We start from the raw sequence: 23627 nt of genomic DNA on the forward strand, positions 1-23627 counted from the left end.
GGAATATTTTTCACATGCAACACCTGGCTTTGATCTAAGTATCAATTATGCTTGCACATTCTTCAGCACTAAGGAGGCAGAGCTGAAATAGGGTCAGACAGCAAATTTAGCAACAATGGTTCTCCAGTGCAAAACTTTGTTAGCCATACAAAAATATATATTCATTAAGGTGGCCTTTTAACTGCAGGTACTACATAACTACCATAGTATCAGCAAAACACATATAAGGTAGGTTTCACCATTCACAGCACTGTAATGCTACAAAATCAATACACCACTTCTATGGGTTCAGTAAAGACACACCAAAGCATGAAGCCTGTCCCAGCAATAGGCATGAAACAGCAGGTTCCTCGGGAGACCCACTGTATCAGCACAGTGATGTGCAAGACTGTCATGGCCCATGTTCTAGACATCAGCTGGTAAAAACTCATCACTGTTTGGATTCAGGTGCCAGTAGCTTTACCACTACATCAACTAGGAATTGTAAGTTTCAAACAGATATTATGAAAAACTACATTCCAGGGGTCAAGTCCAAGAAAATGATTTAGAACTCATAATTTATCCTGCAATACGAATACATTGTGCAGCTTTGGGCACAAAATAGTAGATGCATGTCACAACAATGGCCTATGACCAGCATGCCAACATGGCTTTCATGCACCTTCAGCAGGCACACCGCCTGCTTAAAACTGCACACCCTGTCTCCTGCTTAAAACTGCACACCCGGTCTCACTTGGGATGGACTCCATGTTTAGAAGCATTTCCAGATATAGTTTTTGAGCAGTCAGTAAATGATAAGTATAGTAGGATGATAGGTAACACTGACTCTAACCAGATAAAACCCACATTCCAAGACCATACCAAAAACCAAAACCATACCAAAACCACACAAAAATCCCAAGATGGTATGCACATCATGTGGCACATGCTGGTTGATAGCACAGTTTCCATGGCATCATTATGCTTTAACCAGCAACAACAAGCTATGAAGGGTGGTGCTGCACATGCAAGTGCAGTATGGGACGCCAATATTGATCACCCACAAAATTTTTGTGGAGGATTTGGGGAAAAACAGCATTGCCTGACAAGCAGAATACTATATCAACAGGAGGCATTTTGTTATGCCTCATTAGACAATGTAGATATCAGCTGATAATTTACGTGATGTTAAAAAACACAGAAAACAAGAAAAAAGCTATTTGAACCTTTTGGAGCAAATGGCACGAAATAGCGAGCAGGGCATTACACACATGGAATGTTTCAGCATTATTCCAGCGTAGAAGGCAACCAGGAGGCGCAAACTGCGATCATAACTGACAGTTTTAAGGAAATGTATCGACACACAATTATCTCCATAGCCCGCAATGCCACGGGAACTGCACGCCGTTAAGAACTCACCCACTCGGCTTTACCGAGGCTGCCTGAGTGGGATTTACGGAGATGACCACCATCGTTCTGAAAACAAGCGTCATTACAATATGAAACTTCTGCGCTATAATGACTAACAGTAAAGCACGACTAATTTCCTTGTGCCATCAATGGAACTGGGTGACGCATGAACATAACAGATGTAATCATGCAAGTGTGTGCAAAAGTGTATTCACAACAACCCGGATAACGATGATCCCATGCCGTCTAGGTCATTTAAGACGTCTACCGCAAAGGTTCTGCGCCTTTGGCAGCACAGGTGTAGGAACATTTGAAACAGTGCGGAGAAAGTGGACAGGATGCTCTGATATCCTGCGTTGTTCAAGAGTTTTGTATAAAAGACCGGAGGCACCGATAGCGAGTGTATGTCGATTTTCAGATAATAGAAGTAGACCAGGAAAACGACAGTCAGTTTAGAGTAATGTGTGGTACGGAACGCTGGCTGGCGCTTTAGAGCTGCCTCCTTTCTGGTTGTTCATGTGGCGTAGGATGTTTTCATACAGTGCGGCCTCGTCCTGAAACCACCTGCCGCCGGCCATTATGACATCCTGGAGCCGTACTGCGCTGGTATCTCAACTTGACTAATGTGAAGAAGAGTGTTTTATTTTGCCTTAAAGGTCTTTCTCAAGGTATTCACGTCTTCCACCGCCGCATCCTCGTTTGTATCGCGTAACTTGTAACCTATTGACTCAGTCAAACATTAAGCCATACATATGGAACGATTCGTACAAAATAGGTGGCATGGCATGAGGGCCTAAGGCTCTTATCGATGGCCATCTGATAGCCTGCTTGTGTACGTTTCAACTTTGGGGCGCCTCCACACTGGGTTTAAGGTACTCCTTATTTGAACGTAGAGCCCTACGTTCTTGTCGGGGGCCGCATCTGATGCCTGTTCGAGCACGCTCGATCGCTTGGGGTCACTCAACGTTGGGTTCTGGGCACTTTCTATTTGAATGAAGAGCCCTACGCCATTGTTGGGGGCCCTATCTGTTAACCTGCTCTGGCCCACTCGATTGTTCGGGGGCTCTCCACATTGTGTTGGGAGAATTTCTTATTTGAGTTGCCCTATGCTCTTGTAAAGAGCCCTATCTGTACGCCTTCTCAGGCACCATGAATTGTTCGGGGCCCAGCATATTGGATATTGGCATCTGAATATAGGGCCCCACGCTCCTGTTGGGGGTCATATGATAGCCCACTCGGTTACACTCGAACTTCAGGGGGGGGGGCCTCCACAATGGGGGCGCGTTCGGTCCAGGGAAAATCACTCAACAAATAATTACCTCTCCGATAATCATCTCCGAAGATTCTCTCTTTACACTCGGCCGGTCCGAAAATTATTCCCCAGGCTAGTCTCCCGTGCGTTAGTCTCTGAACATTCTCCGGGATCCTCCCTCGCTACGGAAAGTTGTCTATGATAATTTTCCGTGCCAGCAGTGCTGAACGCAGTTCCGGAAAATTTTCTAACATTTCTCATAATTTGCCGAGATTATCTGCCGGCCGAAAACACCATTGGTCTTGGGTACTTCTAACTTGAATGGAGAGTTCTACGATATTTTCGGGGCCCCTTCTGATAAACTGCTCAGATACGCTCGATCGCTCGGGGGCCATCTTTACTGGGTCTTGGGAATTTCCTATTTCAATGGAGGGTCCCACACTCTTGCCGGGATCCTGATCTGTTTATCTGCTCGGGTGCACTCGATCGTTTGAGGGCCCAACACATTGTGCCGTTGGTATTTATTGTTGAAATGGAGGGCTCATGCTCTTGTAGGGGCCCCATTCGTTCACCTTCTTGGATGCACTTGTCGGAAAGGGTTGTGATGGGGGGATATTTTGAGGCCCACTGCACTGCCCAGAGGCGTTACGCTGCTGTCGGGGCCCTATATCTCCACTTGCTCGGTCAATCTGATCGCTAAGTAGCCTTCCACGTTGTCCTTGATGTCTTTGAATTTTTCTTCCAGGACCCTATGCTGCCGTTGAGGTACTACGTGCTAACATGCCTGGGCACTCTTGATCGATCAGCGGCCCTCCACCGATTCTTCCCATCCGCTTAAAAGGCTCTATACGCTTTTGTTGGGGCCCCATATGCCGGGGTACACTCATTTAATCAGGGCCCTTCATACCAGACTAAGGTTCTTTCAACTTGCTTGGAGTGGCATTTATTCACGCACACTGGTCTCGGGTGTGCACCCGCACAATGGCCCCTTTGCTCAAAGGGCCATATGCTCTAGCTGAGGTCCTTTATGTCAGCCTGCTGGGGCACTCTCGTTCAGGAGCCTATCACGTTGGTTTGGGTTCTTGGGTTCAAGTTATCCCACATCCACTTTGGCGCTACCACCACCACACCGACCTTATCGATAGACCGAAAGAATTTACAATTGAGTCGCCACTCATTGCGTCACCAAGCGTCACAGAGCTGCAGACTAATAAGTTCTAAGCCTTGACTGCAGGCTCATAAATATTACCATGTTTTGGATAGCAGACCACCGGGTGACTAACCAAATGTTAACGTTGATTAGTTAGCGTACTCCCTTCAACCGACACACGTGCGATTTTTCAGTTGTCGGTGCATTCGCTGTTGGCGACTGTTTCGTTCTACGCCCCACGTCTATAACTAACGTATTCAGAAAAGGGTCGGTTGGAAGGCGATACGGTGATATCGCTGCTGCCACCTTGGCATAACATTCCACCATCACAAATCAGAAGTCACAATCGCTTCAGCTGTTCAGCAAGTCTTGGGCAGTGCCGCGAACGAGAGGAGAGGCAGGCGGCAAACAGTCGGGGGCCAGTCGTTTGTACACGATGGTCGAGCCCAACTGTTTAGTCTGCCGTCTCGTCGTGCAGGTGGTGACGAAATCGGCCCACTCCGCTGTGCAAGCCCTAGCAGACGGGAGCCGGCGGTCGTCGACCATGCAGACGTTGGCTGAGTCTGCTCCGACCGTAGCCCGCCACAGCATAGACCCCACACAGGTTTGTAAACATGCGCCAGCTGCGGCCGGCTGGAAATCCGGAAATGCCTCCAAGTCATCTGCGCGGCGGACTGAGTGGAGTGCAGTGATGGTCACAAACGTAGTCAACATTGCATTGGTCACGACGGATATAGAAATTAGAGGAGGAATTGGGGGGGGGGGGGGAGGGGAGTCACCGTCAGGCCGCCCGAGCGGTGGTGATTGTGAGACGTTTATAACGCTTCGGATTGCCAGAGAAGCTCACAGAACGCCACGGCATCATCTTGGGCTTTCCAGCAGTCTCACAGGCCACCGTCACATGCGGCCGAGAAGACCGAGGGCGCGGAGACAAGCAGCCCGATGTCTGTTTCCTGCGCAGTCTAGAAACTTCCCTGCGCCCGAGACAACCCGGTGCCGCCGGACTTTAGCAGCGTTAAATGAACTCAGGCCGAACCAGTATGGCAGGAACGCTACGACTTCGCGACACATTGCGACAATCAGTTACCGCACGACTGATGAAGGCTAAGAGAATGCAGTTAAGAGAATACTCGACAGAACATTCTAAACCACAAGTTAAATCCGAAATCAGTTATAGCTGTAAGTCATAGTTATAAGTCAAAATGTTATTAGTGGGCATGTGGAGTTGAAGATAATTTGAGTATATATATATATATATATATATATATATATATATATATATATATATATGTATATATACATATATATGTATATATGTGCGTGTGTGTGTGCGTATGTGTATGTATAGATAGTTAAATTTGCTACGATTCATGATGTCACGAGGCAATCTCGGCGTGATAAGGCCGACCGCGCCCACCCGCAGCGCTGGACTAGTTTTGTCACCGCGGCGGCGAGGTCTGTGGCGGCTCGGCGGGCGGCCGAGCGGTGCAGCCTGCTGATCTCTGACGCGTCCTCGAGCGGCAGCCAGCGACGGCCTGCGCGGTCTGGGCCAGGATGTGGCCGGCTGCGCGGTCGCTTGTTTGTGCTCAGGCCGCCCGACGGCCGATAGCCGTCCGTTTATTTGGACTGTCGGGCCGCGGCGGCGGCGACTGGACGGCGCGGCGGGCGGCCCCAGTACAGTGCGCGGCGGGCGCGAACCATGAGGGCGAGGCTGCAACCGACGCTGCTGGTGCTGGCGCTGACGCTGCTGGCCCCGCGCTCGGCCAGCGGCCAGCGCTGCCAGCGCGAGCCGCCCGACCGTAACACGGCCAAGTCGGCCGGCGGCGGCGGCTTCCGCGTCAAGATCAGCGGCAACCCCGACACCTACACGCCCGGCAACATCTACACCGGTGAGTGTCGCCGCCGGGGAGCGACGTCTCGCTGACCGGCGTCGGGCTTGGCGGACACGCCAGCTCTGAGGCCATCGCACGCTGCCGCTCACCGGCTGGTGGTGGGCGCGTCTGACACCTTACTATCCCCGTCCAGCGCAGTCGCCCGCCGCCGGAGCTGAGCATCAGGCGAGTAAAATGGGCCTAAACGTGGACCGACACCAGCGAAACATGCTCTTGGTCTGGTCGCCCAAAAACCGCCACGATAAGAAGCCGCAGCCGCTGTTCGTCTGTGGTCTCTCTGGCGCCATCCGCCCCGTCCCCTCCCCCTCTCCCACCGCGGTGGTTTTTATTTCGTTCGTTATCGACGCGCGGTAGTAAGAGTGTTCCAGAGTAGCACCTTTTGGAAGAGTGTAGGTGCTCAGGACTGGTGTGGTTCTTTGGATCAAGGCATTCATGATTATCAAAGTGCACACCAAGTGCTTGACAATGCGTAGTTTTCGGTCATTTCGCCCACAGAGAGGAGTTATAAAAATGGACATCAGAATCGGGTTGGACGCTCGAACAAAGCCTTTGGCGCTTTCTTGCCATGACGATTCTGCGTTTTGATCATCTCGTCGAGCAGGTGTGTTATTTGACCAAAGGGATTCGGAATTAGGGGGAGGGGAGGCGGCAATGCTTTAAGCGTAAATGTTTGAAAATCCGTTTAGATGGGTGTCAAACAAACCCTTGCAGCGAAAGTGGCCCAATGGCGAGTATACAAATGTGATGAAAGTGTATTTGACCTCTCACCCGATGTGACCTCACCTCATCCTCGGTTTGACCTCGACCAAAAGGAACGAAAGTGCCAAGCCACGAGAAATGCAATTTTATATACCAGACAGACCTTTACGTCACATCATTAGTTCATCAACTGAGAATTATATGAACACACAATGCACGTCGTTAGACGTCGAGATAGTTCCGGTACACACCTATTGAAAGTGCTGATTTTCTTCCCGCGTGCTTCCTGCTCCAGCAGAAGCCACTACAGCTGATCCCTTTCGCCGTCTACAGCGCCTGTGAAAGTCTTAATCACTGACACATCCTTCTCTGCAACATCATTACGAAATTTTGCACACCACTCAAAATCAATTAAGAAGGGATAGGCGTCTTTGACTCACCATTGCTGGGCTGGATTGCTTAGCCACCGGCTTGCATCACCCTGAAGGAGCTGGAATATCAGCCAAGCACTTATCTCCCAGATATGACAATTTACTGTCTTCTCATTTTTGCTGGACGCCACCTGAAACCACACGAAACAAGACCTTTTGAGGTCTCCAACAGACCGCGTGGCCTCACGTGACTGCCAACGCTGCTCCGACCATGGGCTTGTTCGCTGTCCAGAAGTGCACAGCTTCTGGATTCCGCTGGAGGCGTCAGCAGACAGGTACCCGCGTGACAGTCCGCACCGGTGTCCGCTGACCACCCTATAACTTATGAATGCTCTGAAGCCGTGCCAGAACTGCTGCATTATCGGAAAGCTGATGAAGCGGACAGTTGACAAACTCGTGGTCACTGCAGCGTTGGCCGTGATGCATCTCCATTTGAAGCCCGTGGCGGCCGAAGTCGGTCTGGTTTCGGGTAACGCAACGGTAATGAAAACGCAGCAATGACGTTCACGCTGTCGCCTCTGCTGGTTGCGAGTGATTTTAAAGCAGCTGCACCATTTGTTAACTCGGGGCAGGCATTGTTGGAATTGGTAGATGAGTTGTCGCATCTGGTTCTGCCACTCATTCCGACCGGTACCAGCCGGCGGCTAAGTAAGCCAGCCACTGAATGGGTAGCCAGCAGCGCAGGTGTGCAAACGTTACAAACAACTCACCGCAGGGAATTGTGACAATCGTTGAGATCCTTGCGCGCCCTGGCAGGCCGGTGGCAGGGATCAGTCGCAGTGACTTCTGCAAGAGGTAAAATCCCACTCGTAGAAGATCAGCGCTTTTAATCAGCGTACTCCGGGCGCACTTCGATGTGTTACAACAGACAGATGTGTCATGTGCGTTTCTTACAGTTATTTGACGTGGAAACAATGTAACGTGCCAGTGTGTTTCGTACGCAGAACTTTACTTCTCACAGCTCAATATTTCTTGTCTACTGGTCGAGCTCGAACAGAGAACGGAAAGGTCATGGTAAGGTCAGATGGTGTGGAAAGGGACTTCATGAACTCACGTCGCAGTTACATACACGCACCATCTAGTCACTTTGGTCTCGAGGATTCGTTTCATGCCCATTTCGACGATGTTTCAGACCTTTTCGTTTTCAAGCATTTGTGCTCCTTCCCCAGTCTCATTTCCTTCCATTTTGCTCAACTGACCCACCAGGTAGATGCGTTGACTGAATATGGGATATGCATGTAAGAGAGCGCCAACGGTTTTGTTTCAAGCGCTCAAGTTGATGTCTACGTTTATTTTTACAACGTCGCACTGGCCCACTCAGAACGACATAGCTTGAAACTACCGACGTTTATGCTTTTTGCACACCCCCAAAGCATGCATAAATTTTGACAAGAAGTACACCACTGAACTCAACTTAAACCGGAAAACTAGACGAGCCCTAAACACCCATACGTTTCCAAAAAGTGATATTCTGGGGCAGCCTGCTGTAGTAGACGTCTGAGCTCACTGCCGGCTTACAACATCTGGTGGAAACCGTACCAGTGTTAGTTTGCTGCCCTTTCATTAGCATAACAGCGCCGTGGACCATTTAGCTGTCGGTACCTCACCCCAAACACCCATGTAGTTATACTACCAGTGTCGAAACTAAACGGCGTGGGGCACTGATCCCTCTTTTTTTAAAGAATTCTTGTAAAGCGTGGTGGCGAGCAGGTACATCATTTTGTAAACTAATATGGGGAGGGGTGGGGGAAAGGGTGGCGGAGATGAGGGCTTGAAAGCTCATCACCTATCTATTTTTCAACTCATTTGATCTATTTTATAGTGATTGACATCAATTTTAAGCTTTCTTTGTTGTGTTATGCTCCTTGGCCTGATGTCTATTGCTGTCATTATTTTTCAAAAATACTGCCATTTCCGTTGCTAAAATGGGCACTTAGCGTTCGGAGAAATCAGTTTTGGAGGCATCAATATAAACTTATCGGACTCCGTGGTTCTTCCCAAAAGACAGCATATTGTCACGCTTGCTACAGATGCTTAGTTCTGGGCGTTCCGGCCTTGATTCTGGACTGTCTAAATACCTAAACAACACCTGACCACCCTATCAGCCCGTGCAGGAAAGTGGTCTTAAGTGGCAAGTACCTGATAGCTGGTAGGTAGCGATATCAAAGCTGGTGGGAGAAAGCACACTGAGTTATGCAATCTTGGCCGCATACTGTAGCACCCTCATTTTACGCATTGTGTGATCCTACGACAAACTCATGCTGACAGAAAACTGAAATGTGTGGATTCGGTAGGTCCGACTGCAACTTGCAACATACCGGCGGCCGTTGGATTGGTGCGCACAGTAGGCGCGGGAAGAGGAGGGAGGGAGGGGGGGGGGGGGTGCAGGAGGGTGGACTCGACAATGGCTGGGGGCGGTTCCCTATCACCCTAACTCAAATGGGGACAATGAGGCTTTGCCACGGTAATGCCAAGAAATTAGTAAATTGGTTCGGACTCTGTGCTCAGTGTTTTCCAACAATCAAGAACGCTCTGTCATCTTAAGACGTTTACAGTCCACCATTTCCAAAAAACGTCAAATGCTGCAAGCACTGTACTCGATACTTTTGCTTGTCGAATGCCTACACCTTGCATTAGGCTGCAGAATACCATGCCATGTATCACATTTCTGTCCTGCCGACAAAATGACGGAAACTACATAATAATCGTGACATTATTTTATCGTCGCGCGATCGCTTCGCCTTAGACTCGATGTCATAACAACGCGAGGCCGTAAAGCAAGTTAAATGGTATCAACATGAAACGCCTTGGGCTCTCAGCTCTCCGGCATTGTGGGTAATGGTCTTTTACGTTGAACAATGCAATAATGTAATGATCTGAACCGTTCAGCTGTGACTTCGGGTAGGAACTGTCACCTGACACCAGGCTTTCATATAACTGAATGTAGGTGTACAAATACTTGCTCAATATCGTTGTTCAAACGGAAGGCGACCACTGGTATACTGTAAGCCGATTATTTCAAGCATAAGAGCCGTTCACAATGACAAAACGATTTAGGTCACGGAGATGACAAGAAAACCAGGACATCCAGTGATGTCACTTTGCTCAGAATTTCCTGACATATAACGGACCAGCTATGGTCTGATCTGACGGAATTTGACTGCCTGTAATAAAATCCAAGGCGATTTCATCTCGCGGCAAAACTTGGAGGTAGATGCTCGGTGTGAATCTACCATCGGATCTTGGGTGGGTCCCAAGTATGATATCGGGCAAGCTTTGAAATTGAATGCCAACTGCACTAAAACTGTGCGAAAATGACACAAATGCAGCTGGCTTTCACCGTGAGCTAGATCAAAGAGATCGTGCCCATGCTATTGAAATAAGGTCGAAACAGAGATTAATACCGATGTTTCGCTTTGTAGCTTCTTTTCAGAACTAGATAGCAAAAAGCAGAGCGCCATAGGACGTTTTCGAAAAAGATGTGCACGGTGCAAATTTGTCGCGCATCCGAAGACATTTATAACATTCAGCCTCATGTGTGGCGAAAAGGTTTTGGGGAGCAGGTCTTCGTTTTTTTTTGTTGTTTTTTTGTTTTTTGTCTTTAGTATGTGACTTCTGAATGGCCTACTTTCAAATGAGACAACATGCCCCATTCGGAGGTAAATGATATCACATGCTGGGGAAAGTTATGGTTATGTTATTTTTGTCATAGAATAACTCGCATCGCAAGCAATCTGGGTGCGTAGCAACGTGCAGACGAAATGCACCCGGGTATGGTATTTCGTAATTTGTTAGGATTGTGACATGACACATTTTTGCCATTCGTATCAATTGTTCAGTGCTTTTGCGAGGAACATTATTCTCACAGATACGACAGTAGTGATATCCTTGTTTCTCGGAGAAAACCCAAGAGAATGGCGATATAAATGGGCTGATATTTCGGCGATATGCCTTTATCGAATCAATAGCAGAAATGGCTTAGTACCTCTGCTTAGCCACTTTTGCTTAGCTACTTCATTACTACCATCTTATCTACACTTTTATCGTGTTTGTTTTGCGACTACTGCCATCTTGGTTTCGGTTGTTTATGTAGAAATAATGGTCTACACACGTAATGTAACTGCTGGCTTGTTTTCTGGATCACAGTAAGTAACGGCCGTCATGCCGGTCAGTCATTGACAGTAAGTCAGCCAATGACATGTCGTCGGTGCATCTAATCCCTGATACAACATGCCCCATGCACAGCTGATACACCATGTACCGCCCGACATCTCGGACGAAAGTTGGCGCCTCCTCGAGATCCTCAGGAAGCAGACGTCAAATGTTTTGCGGTAGAAACGACTGTCGCTCTTCCCCACCATCCAGTATAGCATTCAGGTTGGCTATCATTCCGTAAGCCCTCAAACACACATTCGCACCGATCACTACAGTTTTCAACGAAATGCAAAAAGCATGCCTGTGCTGCTCATGCGACACGCGTACGCGCAGGTATGCGGTCGAAAGTACACTAACAGATAGAGTAAGCTGCTGTGCGTCAGCTGAGTGACTCAAGCCTGCCATCCATCGCAGGAATTTGAAATAAATCACCCTGATACTACTTGGACATGATACAACTCACACCATTATCCGCTACAGATAAACGTGCTCCCCCCCCCCCCCTCAGGTTGTGAGCGGCCCTTCTGGTCCCTCGGAGCCTACGATTAACGACCCGATTCGAGGGTCTGAAGGCCCGAAAGGTTGACCGAGGGTTGCATTGAGGGGTCCGGCCCGCAGGGCCAGGAACTTCTATGCCATTCAGAGGGCCTTGTGAGCTGATCACTGGCCCCCTGAGTCGATAAGGAACTATGTGTCGGTCAGACACCACCAATTACGCACAGTCAGCTCTGCGTCGGCATAGGCCTGAGGACCCATTCTCCAAGCAAGGACAAAGCAGGAGCCAGCGATTTATATTGCTCGGGGCCCCAGCGTCTGTCAGGGGCCCAACAGCGCCTAGCATGGGGCCCTGTGTTGGCAAGGGGCCGTGGTCGGCCAGAGGCAACGTTTGAGGAGGCCCGAAGAGCCCGGAGGACCCACCGGCACCGACGATCCAGGACCCGATTGGAGGGCTTAAGCACATGAAGTGCCAGTCGGGTCTTATTCAGGGGCTCCAGCTTGCAGGGACGGGCCCTTAAATGTCAGTAAGAGGGCCTTTTGCGCCGATCGGGGACCCCCTGAGTCGATATGGGCCGAAATGTCGGTCAGGCACCACCAGTACCACACAGTGAGCTTCGTGTCGATGTGGGCCTGAGAGCACACTTCCCAATCAGCTATAAAATCGGGACCAGTGATTTACGTTGGCCGGGGCCTCTGCATTTGTCAGGGGCCCGCTGCGCCTAACGGGGGGGGGGGGGGAGGGTTGTTCACAAGCGGCCCTCGAGCCGACCAAGGGGCTCGGTTGGAGGGCATAAGGGCCTGGAGAGCCCTCATGAGGGCCTAAAATATCAGTCGGAGGTCCTTTTGCACCGTTTTGGGACATCCTGAGACAATGCGGGTGTCTCGGTCGGCCAGAAACTACGAGCACCGAACAGTTGGTTCCCTGTCAGTACGGACCCTGGGGCCCCGGCCTTGCTCCAGGCAGGAGCAAGGCCAGGGCTACAACGTGCATTGGTTTGGGTACCTGAAACAATGGTTGGGACCCCTGTGTCGGTCAGGGGCCCACAGTGCATAACAGAGGGTCATATGCCGCCAATCGGTCCCGATTCGGTCACAGGCTCTGCTTGAGGAGGTCCGAAGAGGGGATGAAGAGCCCGTCGGAACTAAGGATCGAGGACCCGATTGGAGGGTTGAACGGCCCGAAGGGCTGTCTGCAGGTCACATTTAGTACCCCCACTCCTAAGGCCGTGATCTCAAATGTCATGTGGAAGGTTTTTGTACCGATTGGGGACCCCCGAGACCGAGTGTTCCTCTATTTCGGTCAGAGACATCAACACCGAACAGTCGGCTCCGTGTCGGATCCTTCGGGCCCATTCCCAAAGCAGGAACAAGGCCGGGCCCGCGATTGGCATTGGTCGAGGCCCATGCAACAGTGTCGAGCTCCTGTATAGATCAGGGGTCAAGTGCCTAAAAGGATGATCTGTGTCAATAAGGTACCTCAAGTCAGTCAGGGAAATATTTGCTCAACACCGACGAGGGGGCGGGGGGGGGGGACGAATGATGGAGGACCTCTCACTTTGGTCGGGGTTTTCTAGCAATGAAGGGAACATCAACATTTATGAATGTCACTGGAAGGGGTCCGTCCGGCAGGGTCACCAGCACTTCCAATGAACCCGTTAAGTCGAGGGGACTCTACGTCCATATTGGAACCTAACAGATATGATGAGACACTCATCACACCTTTATCGATGGGGTCACTGTGTTCAGCGCGGGTGATCGATCGGGGTACCTGTTCATCGGGTCAGAATCGGGGTCCTGTGCCAGCGCGGTATGATCCGGGTGTGTTCAGCCAGACGATCCGGGTCACTGGTTCAGCGCGGTCAGATCGATCCGGGGCACCTTCCAGCGCGATATCGATCGGGGTCCCTGTGTCACGGGGCAGATCATCCGGGTCACCGTGTTCAGCGCGGGTCGATCGATCTGGGTCAGTGTTCCACGCGGGTCATATCGATGGGTCACCTGGTTCACCAATCGATCCGGGGTCACTGTGTTCAGCGGGGTCAGACGACCATCATTGTTCGCGCCAGATCGACCATGTCAGCGTTCGACGATCCGGGGTCACCTGTGTTCGCGCGGGCCAATCGATCCGGGGTCACCTGTGTTCAGCGCGGGTCAGATCGATCCGAGGTCACCTGTGTTCAGCGCGGGTCAGATCGATCCGGGGTCACTGTGTTCAGCGCGGGTCAGATCGATCGTGTCACCGTGGGCAGATCGATCCGGGGTCACGGTCCCTCTGATCCGCCGTGTTCAGCGCGGGAAATCGAAGGTGTGTTCACGCAAGTCATATCGACCGAGGCACCTGTGTTCGCGTGGGTCAACGCCCTCGCGTAGGAGGGGACGATGGGATGGATGCCCTCCGGGCATCGGTCAGGCGATCCCACCCCGTAGTTGCCAGAACAGTAACCGGAAGACACAGCGCAGTAGAACGGAATGTCTCTTCAGCTCCTGACTGGGAGCACTAATGTGCTCCCTAGTGTTCTACTCGAGGACCCCCTTGCCTGGAAAGAAGAGGTCTCATTAGTATTGAAAAGGCTGGGTCAAAATGAGTTTACAAACGAACAAAGTCATCCCATGTTGGCCTGGGAATGTTCATACTTTTGCAGAATCGATTACTGAAACAAATTACATCATAAGGTTTGAACCTATGCGCCCCTAAATCTCGGGAGCAAGAAAAGCGATGGTCTGGGTTGCAATTTCTGTGAAACCTGAACGGCGTCGGCCACTGCAAGTGATACCACTCGCCCTGCGCGAGAGCGACCGTCGTGAGATAATGGCTCCGAACGTCTTTCAAAATTAATTTGGATCGTTCAAAGATAAGACAGGGCGCATCTTTTTTCTACAACTTCGATGCTGTTCTCTAAATAAATGAAGACCTACAGTAACACAAAAAATAGAGGTTCTTCCTCTGCCCTTCCAGAACCAGCACCAGATTCTACCCAGCACCACTTCGCCACATCCGTAAATGCCAATCATTTCTTAACACCAACCTAAAAACTGCACGGGTGAAATATACGCCTGGACTACCTACTAAATGTGCGATGTGATGCCCCAAAACATTCAAAGGTACCTCTTTCAAATGCGTCATCATTTTCATCCACCCGTTGGCCACAATTTAGCGGAAGCCAGGAGACCGACGCTGCGTGGCCTATGGAGACTGCAACGCGTGGTGCCGAGGTTTTTGTCACTAAAACTTGCGAGCGCCCAGACAGCTATGGCTTGGCCAAGTTAATACACCTCGTCGGCTTATTTTCAGCTACAATTTACATTCGATGGGCCCCTAACATCTCTGTAGAGCCCAGATAAAAATTATGGCGAAGCTTGTGAGCTCTATCGGCTTAGGGCTATGGACTCTTATGGACTTATGGACTAGTGTGAAATGGATAGCTGCCTGCATTTGCTGCCTGCAATCGTTAAACGCATGATTTTTGAGTATATTGACCATAAGATTTAGTCAGAATTTATCTCGCGGTACCTTCTGGCTTATACTCCAGCTTTAGACGGCAAAAAATGAAAAGCACCAGTGAAAAGCATGCCCTCACTAACAGATAGGCCATATTCGGTGATTGTTGGAGGGGTTCTGTTCGCTATCAGGGGGTCCTTTGACAACCCTAGGCCTCCCCCTTGCCATGGCTCTGGCTGCGTGACTGGTTTTATGTCACCGGCTGCCGTGCCTTCGCTCCGTGTTCTGTCACCCAGCTGGCTGGGGGTGACGACAACGATGCAAAACACAGATATATGGCGAGTGCTCGCACTATAGCTTACAAAACTGCCACGAGGTGTCCTTGATGTGCCAATGGGCTGCATCTTTGTGGTATCTTTTGGTTAGCGCTTCGCCTATCCGGGCGTCATCCGACCATTGTTCACGAATCCCAGTATTATTTTCTTCGCCTATTCGGGCGTCATCCGACCATTGTTCACGAATCCCAGTATTATTTTCTCCGCCAATCACCACCGTTCTCCCAGGATGTGGCTCTATTCACGACGCTTGCGGCCGCTGCAGCCGCGATGTTCGCACCAATCAGCGTCGTGCAACGGCTTTTATGATGAGGACGTGTCAGCCATGCTTTCAAAGCCATGCAACGCATACTACAACGTACACCTTCGTAGATATGGTTGCCAAACCTGTATTAGAACTGCTGACGCCCCTTTGGAAAGCAGATCAGTCAGGAACACCTTTTGCTTGTTTGCTGGACTGGAAGCTCTGAGCCCCGGTTAAATGCACCTTTTAACTCCTTGGTAATGGGAACAGGATTGCAGCAGCTGCAGCCTGCTGCAACCGTCGGGCGGGCAGCTTTGCCAGAATGTGCTCAGGCACTGAGTCTTCCCGCTCGGAACGTTTGCTTTCAAGGATCTGCGGCAAGAAATTTAAGAATTAGATTTCATCAACCCATCGCTATGGCCCTTCTTTCCTTCAGATTTAAGGTCTTAGTGCCTGTCGTTGAACCTTCGCGACCGCTGGCGCCTGCGCTTGTTTTCGAGCGCCGGTTTTCTGTGGGTGTTGTACTGAGGTTGAACACACACACACACACACACACACACACACAAACACACACACACACACATACACACACACACACACACACACACACACACACACACACACACACACACACACACACACACACACACACACACACACGCACACGCACACGCACACGCACACGCACACACACACGCACACGCACACGCACACGCACACACACAGACACATACACACACACACACACACACACACACACCACCACACACACACATGTCACATATATGTATATATATATATATATATATATATATATATATATATATATATATATATATATATATATTATATATATATGTATACTAGAGATATTTTACGTGTTTTGTCGCGCAATGATGTCATCAAGGAAGAAATGTAAGCTCCACCTCACACAAGCAGACGCCGAAAGTTTTTGCAGTATGTGCAGAACATGTACTTCCCAACACTAAGTATATCATGCAGACTAGTTTGGCTATGCCGTTCACAAAGCATTGCATTGCAAACATGCTCTCGCAAAACATTGCAACACTGAAACCGCCAGCCCCGGTCATCGAACTTCCGTCTAATAGTCTGGTCCGGTGCAGAGAGTTGTGGGTGCTAAATGACCGCTATAGTCCATGCGCCCTGCAGCGTCGACTGAAGCGATCAATACCTAAATATTTCTAAGTGCATTTTACAACCTCGTGTTTTGGAGTGGATAAACGGCAGGCATTGCTCGAACTTTGCTTTAGTGTAGCTCGAGACCAGCTGAACCCCGCTGTCGTGTTATGCACCAATTACACACTTAATGTATCACGATATGTGCAGCATACCATCGCTTCTGACACGACTTGAATGAAAAATACGACGCGGCTGGGTACAGAAGCGGATCTAAGGGGACCCAACCGGGCCATGCCCCCTCTAAATAATGGCCCAAGTGACCCATTTCTTAACTTCAAAGAAAATCTCAGCAGATTTCACCAAGACAGGGGTCACGGATGGAAAACTTGTGCCAGCTATCGTCCTCGCCTCGTGTGCTAGTTTGCACGCAACGTTTCGGCCAGTTGACTCGCCGGCCGTCGTCAGGAGTCACGGAGTACTGAGGAATGGGCGAGATTTAGCTCTCAGCCGTGTATGCGTTATAACCAGAGTTCTGTGCTGGTATGTAAAGGTTGTGTATAAACCAGCACACCAAACAAGGACGGTAGTCCGGCCAATTATTCCATTCGTGATTCTAAAAACTCATCCGGATCGTTTTGTACGAGATCTGTACGACCAATCAAAACTGTACGAGATCTGTACGATCAATCAAAACTGTACGAGATCTGTACGATCAATCAAAACTGTACGAGATCTGTACGATCAATCAAAACTGTACGAGAAGTTTGCTTTAGAAAACCCCTGACGAAAGGGAAGGAAAATCCGACGAGTGTTTGAAATATATGACAGCTTTTTTAAAATTCCGTTTCTAGCCAAGGTTCGCCCTCCATGATATGGCTCTGGATTCGCCTTTGGTTGAGAAGCATTCATTTCACCCCAAGGCGCTAGGAAATTGTGATGTTTTTAACGCAACAAAAATATTTTTGTATGACTGGCGGCTGTTAAATCAAATCCGTTTGGGATAAAAGACATGATAGCCCTTTTTGGCAACCAGGACCCAGAGAGACATGTCCGGAATGCCCCTGCCCCCACCCCGGATCCGCCAGTGTGAACCTTTCACTCTCGCAGCAGACCCTGGTTCTGACGGCCGGCGCACGTGACACCGTGAGCTATCCTTGTGTCCTCCTCGCCGGCAGTGAAGCTGATGGGCTGGCGCACACAGTACCTGTCGGAGAAGTTCACCGCCTTCAGCCTGGTGGCGCAGAACGAGCGCACGGGCGGCTCGGCGACGCGCGAGGCCGGCTCGTTCCGGTTATTCGGCTACGGTCTGGCCAAGTTCGATCCGCGCTGCCCCAGCATGGTGACCCACACGTCCACCGTGCCCAAGACGGAGGCCGAGGTGCTCTGGATGGCGCCGCCGCCCGGCGCCGGCTGCGTCGCCTTCAGGTGAGCTACACTCCCACTCCCATTGGATTATGTGCTGGACGAGGGCTAGATGCGGAACACGTGGCCAGCCAGTGAGAATCGCTCATTTGCACGCGTCATGCCTGTGAATTAACTCCGGTTTCCAGACGTCCCGGGGAAGACCCCGCGTTGCCTGCTAAGACCGTTTAGTTCGGTTGACGAGCAGCGTCCATAGTCCTTTTCCTAACCATTGCAGCAGCGGTCAGCCGTAAGCACGTGCGCCAGGGCAGTTTGGCCAGGTGTTCCGGTCAGCTGAAGAACGCAAACGAACGTGAGCCAAAAGATTTGAAGGCAACTCCTAATGGGGCTTTCAAATGTTCGCAGTGCGTGTCACCGCAGTATCAGTGCTCTCTTAGCGAGCACACTTCGACCGTGGTCACACTGGATAGAGACGGCAGTGACATTTTACAATTTGAAATCTTGCTTAACGGTCTTTGTAGTTCACTGATGTTCTTCCGGCGCTTCCTTTCTCCCCGCTGAGTGAATGTTCCTATCCCGTACGCGCGTGTGCCTAACAGGCATTTGTGTAGTCAGTTCTCGCAGGTTTGGGGGCACAAATTAGGACTGGGGGGGGGGGGCCTAAAACGTAGGGGCACAATCTGACAGCAAAATGACATTTTGTGTTGGACAAAACGTGTAAAATTAGCATTGTGTGGCCAAACTGGGGAACAAAACCTCGATATGGGAAAATTCAGGAAATACATGTCCGCTGCCCCTCTCCCCTCAGCGGTTACCCGCCATGTTTATAGATCCTTGGCACTTCTGGCCGACTTGGCCGGGCGAAGACACGGCCACGGCTCACCCTATCCCCGTCCTCACGATCTGCCTGTACCCGCGGTGTCACTCACAAGTGACGAATGTTCGCGATGGGTCGCCGCCAGATGCCGACCCGTCCCAGTCCGCCCACACCGGCCGCAGCGGTGGCGGAAAGACCTCTCTTCCGTCGGGCCAGAGGGCTGCGGACGTGTGTAAAGCTTTGCTGACACTGCTAGCATCAATGGACGCCGCTCGTGATGGTGCCAGCGGTGCCTCGGTGACCGGGTGCCCAGCCGCCGCGGCGAGGGACCCTCCTGCAATAAAAGTGTAGCGCATGCGCACTGCGATGCCATGCAGGAAGCGCATTGATGTCATAAATGCTTCCGTTTCACCCACGTGTCTTGCTCACGAATCCGTTACGAATCGCACGTCGCGATACAACCGACTCGTTTACAGTCTGTAAATTGCACGGCGCCATTGAAGACTTGTTTTGGGGTTGGTGGTTTCCATTGGCTCAGCTGAGCTCGGGCCGAGGCCTGGGACGCGCGACAGAAGGCATGGCTGGCGATGCCGCCGGGACTGTGGGCGCGGCTTGGTGCAGTGGTGCGCTTGGCGGTGCGTGGCTTGATGCAGCGTGCTCTCTGCTAAGTTGAGGGCCTTTACGCTGCCTTTTCTGGTCCGACCAGTGAGACAGTGGGCACGGCAGATGTCCGGACCAGTAACGTGCTCTGTTGTGGCGGCGATCCACACTTGCCCTGCGATGTGATCGGCGTCTCGCCCCGCCCCGCCCTGCCTCGTCGTGTCCTGCACCCAGTCAGGCCCGTCAGGACCGGCTTCCTCCGGACAGCCCGCCAAGCCCCACCCCGTCTCGTGTCCTGCGGTCAGTCAGGCTCGTCAGGCACGGTTGCCTTCCGGACAGCCCGTCCCGCCTCGCCTCGCGTCCTGCCGTCAGTCCAGGCTCGTCAGGCACCGTTGCCCTCCGGACAACCCACCCCGCCCTGCCTCGTGTCCTGCAGTCAGTCAGGCCCGTCAGGAACTCGTCCTCCGGACAGCCCGCCCCGCCCCGCCTCGTGTCCTGCGGTCAGTCAGGTTCGTCAGGCACCGGTGCCTTCCGGACAGCCCACCACGCCCTGCCTCATGTGCTGCGGTCAGTCAGGTCGGCCAGGAACCGGCGTCCTCCGGACAGCCCGCCCCGCCCCGCCCCGTCTCGTGCCGTCAGACACCGGCGTCCTCTGGGCAGCCCGCCCCGCCCCGCCCCGTCTCGTGCCGTCACACACCGGCGTCCTCCGGACAGCCCGCCCCGGCCGGACAGCCCGTCTCGTGTCCTGTGGTCAGTAGCTCCAGTGCAGTGCCGGTGCGACGGCCTGTATTAGGCCAGAAGATGATGACGAGCTATTCTCACGTGTCTTTGAGAAACTAGAGTAGGGATAATCACCAGCCTGACCGCCGCTGGCGCCAGTGGTAAGGCGGGTCACATACCGAAGTTCACCACGCTTTCTAACGGCTACTTCTTCCCCTGTGGGGTTGATTTGAGTGCAGGAGTGTATTGTCTTACCTAGTTGGGGGATACTGAAGCTTCACAGTCCTCCAACTTCGAGAAAACAGCCGGCCAGGTCCGGGGAGAAACCCGTTCTGTGTATTTTGGAGTAGGTTGAGCTATTCATTCACTGTTCAACCGCCCCCCTTCTTATGTTGCGAAACCATGCCCCTATCGGTGTGAAAGAGGACAGGGTCGCGGCACGGACGCCACGCTCGTCTCGGAGGTGACGATATCCCTTTCCAGTTTAATCATAACCAATGACGCTGGCCAGTGGGAATGGCAAACGGCTGCTAGTTGCGCCTGTAGCGGTATAGCGCAGTAGGCATGGTTGTCGATTTCTCCAAATGATTGGGAGCCAAACTCGTGTAAGCCACCGAAAAGGAACAGGTACGAAAAACTTATCGGGATTTCATCCACTTAATGTTTTGTATATATATATATATATATATATATATATATATATATATATATATATATATATATATATATCAATATTTATGACATGTTTCGAAGGCAAAAATGCGCTTATCTACAGCAATCACATAACGAAGCCGCAGTTTCGCACTAACTGCTTAGAAGCACGCCACCTTTGTGTAGGAGAAGGGGTACAGTTGTGTTTTTCTTCTGCATACTGAAATGTGAGATATGCGCATAACATACCATTGTGTACTTAGGTAAGTCGTTAATAATTTATCTGTGTAGTTACAAGAATGAACTGTTTAGAATATACGTGCCTCTCGCAACCATTTTACACGCACGTTCTCGACAAATAAAAATATAATCGGCAAGGTGCCTAAGATGATGCAACATGCACTTCAGCTAAAGCAAAACATTAGTGCTCTTCTACGCCTTATATAAGGCAACTGGCTCTCAACCGTACCGTTCGCAACTACGCTTAAGCAACTTATTTTATGTTTGGCCTGACTTTTCCCCGTTCGTTTCAGTGAACACACATTGTGCCCCTGCTGTTTCTCTGAGGTGCTCTGCTCCAAGCCGTTCCCACTCCCGCTCAGCCAGACTAACCACTTCCAGGCGGCACTTACGACAATAGTCCTATTCGGAGGTCCGCCATCACTCTGACCGAAAAATGATTTTCAAACCTGCGACTACAACAGAAATGCAGCAGAGCACATTTGGCAGCAGTGGTGACCTGGCAGCAGTGGTGATTGCAGTATTCGACGCATGAGGTTGTTTGTTTTAGATAACGTTGATGTAATAGTGCAACAGGATTCCCCGTGCACTTTTGCGCAAGTCTTTAAAGTTGCGGTGTCCATGACAGGAATTAACAAAAAATAGCACCCAGGTTATTGCATCTCTTTTAGCAAGTCTTGGGGTAGTGGTTGGGGGTGGGTGGACAGAGTTAGCAAAGCCCCCCCCCCCCCCACCCCCGAGGGAAAATCATTGGACATGTTCCCCTTCGCCTTCTTATTACTTTTACCGGCGTTTACCTCAACAGAAGCCAGAAGCCACCAAAAGATGCATATCCGTTCGCGTTTTTAATTCAGGAAGCTGAAGAAGCCAGGTGCTCAAAAACTACACAGAATGTAACGCTTTCGTAATCTTCTGATTTTCCTCTTACCATGGTAAAATTTTTTAACTAACACTCAGGGGATTCGCCGTTTTTTTACAGCGACAAGTGTTAAGGCCTCAGTGAAGGTAGATTGTAGATCGAAACGGGATCAAAGCTGTGTGTTGACATTGCCATCCCATGAGTCTGAGATAGTTATGAGCATGCGTGCTTTGGAAGCCTTAGAAACAGAACTCGACGCCCGGGGCTGCAGGCTCCGTAGGGCGCGCGGTGTCAGCTCCCTTTCCGGCTAAGACTAGGCCGTGGCCAACGGGTGGGCGAGAACGATGACGCGTTAAAAGAAGGCCTTTAAACCCTTTAAAACATGAATTGGTACGTTTATAAGGCAGCCCAAACGAATACACCACCTGCGCGTGTTTTGGTTGTCAACAAGAGCGAATTAGCATTGACAGCATTGCGAAATGGTACTGGAATCTGGTGGGGGAGCTGGAAAAATAGAGGCAAAATTTCCATTTCCGTGTTGCTGTAGCCTTTAAGCTGTTCAGAGGCCAACCAACATCAAACTCTCACAGCTGCATTGTACATCCCAGTCTTTTTTAAAGATACGAATTGTTTTGGAAGACTTTCGGAAGGATTATTTCACAACGCTCGTGCTCCCGCGCCCAGCGCCCTCCTTCTGGTGTTATCTGCGGCAGTCAACGCTGCTCGGTTTGCCAGGAACTGTGGTCCCGCTCAGCGGTGTTCTTGCTCCTAAGATTGTGAGCACAGATTCAATTTTTTATGTAAATTTGTTTCACTTGTCGACTCTGGAGAAGGCTACTTTTTCAGGCAACACCGTTTGGCCTAATTTCATGTTTTGTCCTCATTTCGCTTCACTCTTTTGGATACTTACGAGACCCTTACCTTTTCCGGGCAAGCATTAGCTTGCTGTTACTGTGCTTGATGTTCCTTTGTCTGTTTTGGTCCCGATGATTTTATCTCGATGGTATACGTTTTGGTGTTTTGGCATTTTAAACAATGTATCCATATTTCATTAATTTTTTTCTCTTAAGTGCAGTTTTCAGATTTATTTGATAGAAACGGAAGCGTTCTTAAGTTCGAGATTGCAGCTCTCTAAATCTGTGTCTTTCATTCGGCATCATATTCGTGTGCAATGCGCGGTGCGAGAACCCGATTCAGTTCTCAGTTTGTGCTCCCAGCCTGGTGGCCACATCACCATCAGCTGTTGCAGGGCGGTGGTCGTGCGCTCCAGTCCCCAGCCTGGTGGCCACATCACCGTCAGCTGTTGCAGGGCGGTGGTCGTGCGCTCCAGTCCCCAGCCTGGTGGCCACACCACCGTCAGCTGTTGCAGGGCGGTGGTCGTGCGCTCCAGTCCCCAGCACAGTGGCTGCATCACCTCCACCTGTTGCAGGGCGGTGGTCGTGCGCTCCCGCTACGTCTGGTACATGGACGACGAGGGCCTGACGCGCACGCTGTGTGAAGAGCGGCCCAGGACCGAGCAGCAGCCGCGGCCCCGCCCGCCGCGGGACCCTGCCCACACCTGCTGCGCCTGCGATGAGGCCAAGTACCAGGTGAGGGCGCCGTCGCCGCTCAGATCGGCCTTCACTCCCCAGCTCTTCTCATTGGGGAGAGTGGAAAGCCTCGCAAATGGGCCTGGCCAGTAGACTGTTGTTTTGTTTTCTGGCATCTTTGTGCTTCCCACTTGTGTGCATTGTCTTTGAGCATTTCGAACTGTT

At 50.9% G+C, this 23627-nt stretch overlaps 1 protein-coding gene across 1 annotated transcript in view; it reads left to right on the forward strand.

Moving 5' to 3' along the window:
• The first annotated feature begins 5458 nt into the window (after positions 1-5458).
• The window catches only part of LOC119107536 (spondin-1-like), a 35357-nt gene continuing 17188 nt past the window's right edge, over positions 5459-23627 (forward strand). Inside the window, 3 exon segments of the mRNA XM_037231016.1 lie at positions 5459-5680; positions 17800-18049; positions 23303-23462. Of these exon segments, the coding sequence (XP_037086911.1) occupies positions 5491-5680; positions 17800-18049; positions 23303-23462 (600 nt within the window). The 5' untranslated portion in view covers positions 5459-5490.

This window comes from Pollicipes pollicipes, unplaced genomic scaffold (assembly GCF_011947565.3).
Source record: "Pollicipes pollicipes isolate AB1234 unplaced genomic scaffold, Ppol_2.1 Scaffold_6686;HRSCAF=7923_pilon_pilon_pilon, whole genome shotgun sequence".
In the NCBI taxonomy this organism is placed as follows: Eukaryota; Metazoa; Arthropoda; class Thecostraca; order Pollicipedomorpha; family Pollicipedidae; genus Pollicipes; species Pollicipes pollicipes.